This window comes from Mercenaria mercenaria, chromosome 19, assembly GCF_021730395.1.
Source record: "Mercenaria mercenaria strain notata chromosome 19, MADL_Memer_1, whole genome shotgun sequence".
NCBI lineage: Eukaryota > Metazoa > Mollusca > Bivalvia > Venerida > Veneridae > Mercenaria > Mercenaria mercenaria.
Genome location: NC_069379.1, coordinates 29552954 through 29557068, shown reverse-complemented (window position 1 = coordinate 29557068; position 4115 = coordinate 29552954). Strand labels below are relative to the sequence as shown.

At 34.7% G+C, this 4115-nt stretch overlaps 1 protein-coding gene across 1 annotated transcript; it reads right to left on the bottom strand.

The window, feature by feature from the left end:
• Positions 1-1051: 1051 nt before the first annotated feature.
• Positions 1052-3217, bottom strand: LOC128551013 (carnosine synthase 1-like). Its single transcript, XM_053531260.1, has 3 exons — positions 2981-3217; positions 2427-2513; positions 1052-1260 (listed from the first exon to the last, which is right to left on the bottom strand). The coding sequence occupies exons 1-3, from the start codon at positions 3099-3101 to the stop codon at positions 1052-1054; spliced, it is 417 nt and encodes a 138-aa protein (XP_053387235.1). The 5' UTR covers positions 3102-3217.
• Positions 3218-4115: the final 898 nt, after the last annotated feature.

Sequence of the window (4115 nt, the reverse complement as noted above, 5' to 3'; positions counted from 1 at the left end):
TGGTAGGGTAAGAATTATCTTTTAGACTGCCGTACCAGCAGAATTCTAACCATAGCGTTTTCATGACTGAGTAAGACCATACATCATTATATGCGCCGCGCCATGAGAAAACCAACATAGAGGCTTTGCGACCAGCATGGATCAAGACCAGCCTGCGCATCCGCGTTTCTACTCAGGATCCATGCTGTTCGCTTTCAATGTCTATTGCAATAAGAGAAACTGTTAGTGAAACAGCATGTATCCTGACCGCAAAGCCACTACGTTGGTTTTCTATGGGCGGCTTATATTATGAAAGTAATATTTTTATTTTTCCAATGTACTTCTTTATTAGAAATTCTAAAACAAAAGAACGAAGCTAATGTTCCCCTTTTAATAAAATGTAAGCGGGGTAAAATTAATACTATATACGTACGTATCTTTAAAATATAACGGTAAGAACATATTTATATAGCATACGATCATGTATACAGTGGTATGTGAGAGAGGTTTTAACTAAGTTTTATATTTGAACAAAATACAAAGTCGAATGTACTTTTTCATAATTGGAGACATACATACTTCCATTGCAAATATGTAACAATAGTTATGATATGAAGGTACAAGTCTGCTAATGATTCGCAAAGGTCAGGGTTTTAGATGAAAAGTTATGTGAAGTATACTTTTTAAATAGAACATTTTCAGATCTAAGATAAACATATATTTGCTCATTAATTTAAAAGATGTTTACTTTCTGAACTGCACGAATATACAAAATTTCAAATAGGTTTAACCATGTAATATTTTTATCTAAAAATTTGATGGATCAGCTGCTCAACTTGATAGTTTGGTTGATCAATGTCCAGCTCTGCAAACTTTCATCAACTTTTGTTTAGCTTCTTGTGACGTGGAACAGAAACAGAAATATTACCGAAAGGTTTGTCGTAAGAAGGCACATTCTCACTAATTTGCGAAACTGTAGAAAGAAATCTCCTCCTTTCTCTATCATGTTATACAGCAGGTTCTAAGAGGCTCTTCGTTTAATATTTCGCATGGGGAAGTGAAGGTTAAACCATTACACCATAAGGACTTTATCTACAGGAGGTGTACGTACGAAGGGAGAAAACCAGCTGCAATCATCATAGAGTATAGCATGATGTCTATACCGTACAATTTCCTCAGCCAATCCCTTTAAGCAATATCCGCCATCCTCGAATGATTTCCAGTAGCTTGGCCCATTCTCGGTTACTTTAAACTCGACATTAAAAGTACCATCGGACAATCCTGAAGTCGTAAGTATATGGTAATTAAAGGTATGCTTAAACTGAATAAACTTAAACTCAGATCGACTATAAATGCAAGCGTTAGGTACAAGTTTATAGTGTCTTATCACTGATATATGCCCGCTCCTTACTAAAACCCTTTTTCCAGCACCCCACAAACTTTCGGTATTGTCAAGGCCCAGATTTCAAACACATATACGTTTTCATTCGTAAACGGGGTTTAGTGATATAACCTAGAGAAAGTAAAATCGAGTCCATATTACATTTGACAAAGCAGAATCGCCCTTATCTGTATATTGAATGTTTGAACATGAATGGAATAAACGTATTAATATGCATAAAATGCGGACATATTCCGTTTAATGAATTTCAACGAATCAAATACAACAAGAATGAATAAGATATAGGCCAAACAAGACAAAACAATTCCACAAACATAGGGATCGTGTTCATGCGGAGTCGAGTATTATATTTTTCAACAAAATGATATGTTCCATTGAATTTAAACCTCAGATACACAAAGTTAAAAATACAAATTAAAGTAATTAGGGACGCGTAAGTAACTTCGTGAAACTTTGGGAAATATGATAGTGGACAAGTTTTGGCAATCACAAATTACCGTTTGATTATGTTCCCTCCGTATGCGACTTTGTAATCAACCTGTTTAACCTAGAATAAGTGGTAGTTACATTAGTTTCCGAAGAATGCCGACAGATTTAAAGCTTTACACAAACACGTACTTATCGCAAAACATTTGAGACTGCGATTTCGAATCCTCTACCTTAAAATGACACCACGAAAAGCAGGTGGATGTGTACACTATAGTATTAGCATTTTCACACTTTTTCATTACTTGGAAAGGCAAGCATTACACGTAAAAGGAAAGAAATTACACAACAACTGCAACGGGAGAAGCAATAATAAACCGTCCGCAGGTAGACAACTGTGCATTTTCTTAACAAATACACTTTTTAAACTCGAACTGGACACATTATGGAACTGTTTTAGCTAATATATCTGCACTTTCATTATTTATGCCGCGTTCAACACTAAATTATTCTAAATGATTTTAAACAGTGATATCATGTTTGCAACTCGTATGTAAACAGGTGGTTTGAATGCCATCTTTTAAATGTTTTTTTTTAATCAATCAAATAGTGGTGTTACCTATCTGTAAGCAACATCTATAGGCCGCTTCAATAAGCCATGCTTGTTTGTCCTCAGACAGGAATGACGGCATACGCCTAGCTGTTGCTGAAATATATACACATCTTGAATATCCCAAAAAAAATAGATAAGTTTCCCTTATACAAAATGTACTTGCAATTTATTATATAATTAGTCCCGTTGGGTTCTTTGATGAAGATTGTCTGCATTAATTACTGTATATGATCAAAGGCAAACCATACACATTCAGGAAAAATAGTCACATATTTGATATACATGTATGTCCATTAAAAAGTGACATTTTTATTCGGCGGATTATTTTTTTCATCCAAATGATATTACCCGGAAATGGGAGTAGATATTTTTGACAGTATTTTGTTAGGTTAAAAAATGACATATCAGACTGTTCTTTAACGAATACATGTACACATAAAGCTTTTGTAGGACTACTTTTTGTCCTAGAACGCGAATTGATCATTTTCTGTTGTATATAGCGTCATTGACAACAAACAAATGTAACAAATGGGTGTGCGTTAAATCAAATATTTATTCACCAATGAAATAGGGTCGTCTGACCATACCACTGTCTGTGATAAAAGCAGCAATAAGCTTGCTGTCGTATATGATAATGTCAACTACATGCTCAGTTCCGTCGTAATACTCCATTGCCATCATCGAATTACCATGAGTGAGCCCGATTCCAGGAAAGTCCGTATCATTCTGAAGTGAACTCGTTATTTGACAGAATTTCTTTTTTAATTCAACGTTGTTTTCAACAACACAAGCCCCAATTGAACCCGCGCCTTTTATCTAGTTTCAACATTGCGGGAAAACCTAAAGCTTAGAGAAACAAACATGAATAGTTCAAGTAAAAACAAATAGAAAAAAGAAAATTAAAAATTGCAATACAAAGGAAGTACATACTCCTAACAATGCAAGAAAGTACATATTATTAGTACATTTTTTTGTAAGGTCACCTGAATTATCCATCCATTGCATTAAACACCCAAATTTCTCCTAGTTGACATTTGTTCAAATTTGTCTTAAGCAGCTTCCTGCCTTAAATTTCTGCTCATTTTTTAATTATATTTCTATAAACACATCATTAAAATGTAGTCAAAGATTTTTCTACAAACTATCATGTGTAAGACAAAGATCAATTATGTACGAGCTTGGATAAGCTGCGACTGTAAAGTCATAACTCGAAATGTTAGAAGAATATTAGTTTTGTACAAGTAACGAAAATGGGTTGAAATTCATTTTACCTTTCAGGCAAATTTATGGCAGTCCATTCGGGTTGTCAAATGTACGGCCTTTGTTGCATAAATGTCCGTCCGATGCCACTGAGATGAATCTGCGCCGCGCATGCCTAACTTTTAGGTTCTTGATTTCAAATTTGGCTGTCATCGATCCCCTGAAACTTGGACCTGAGAATACATATTTGTAAAGTGCGCAATAATTACGTGAATATATATTAACATAAAACAGGGAAACGTCAGGTAATTGTAGTATAAGACAAAGGAACATTGTTTTATTTGTTTCATTAATCTAAGTCGCAAGTGGATATTATACCCGAAAAGTAAATGTTTTAAAACAGGTATTTCGCAAAGATATACATGCCCGTTCATAAAATTCCTACACAGCTGAATTTCCCAGTCTCCTACGTCGGCAGAGTAATAATCACTTTAA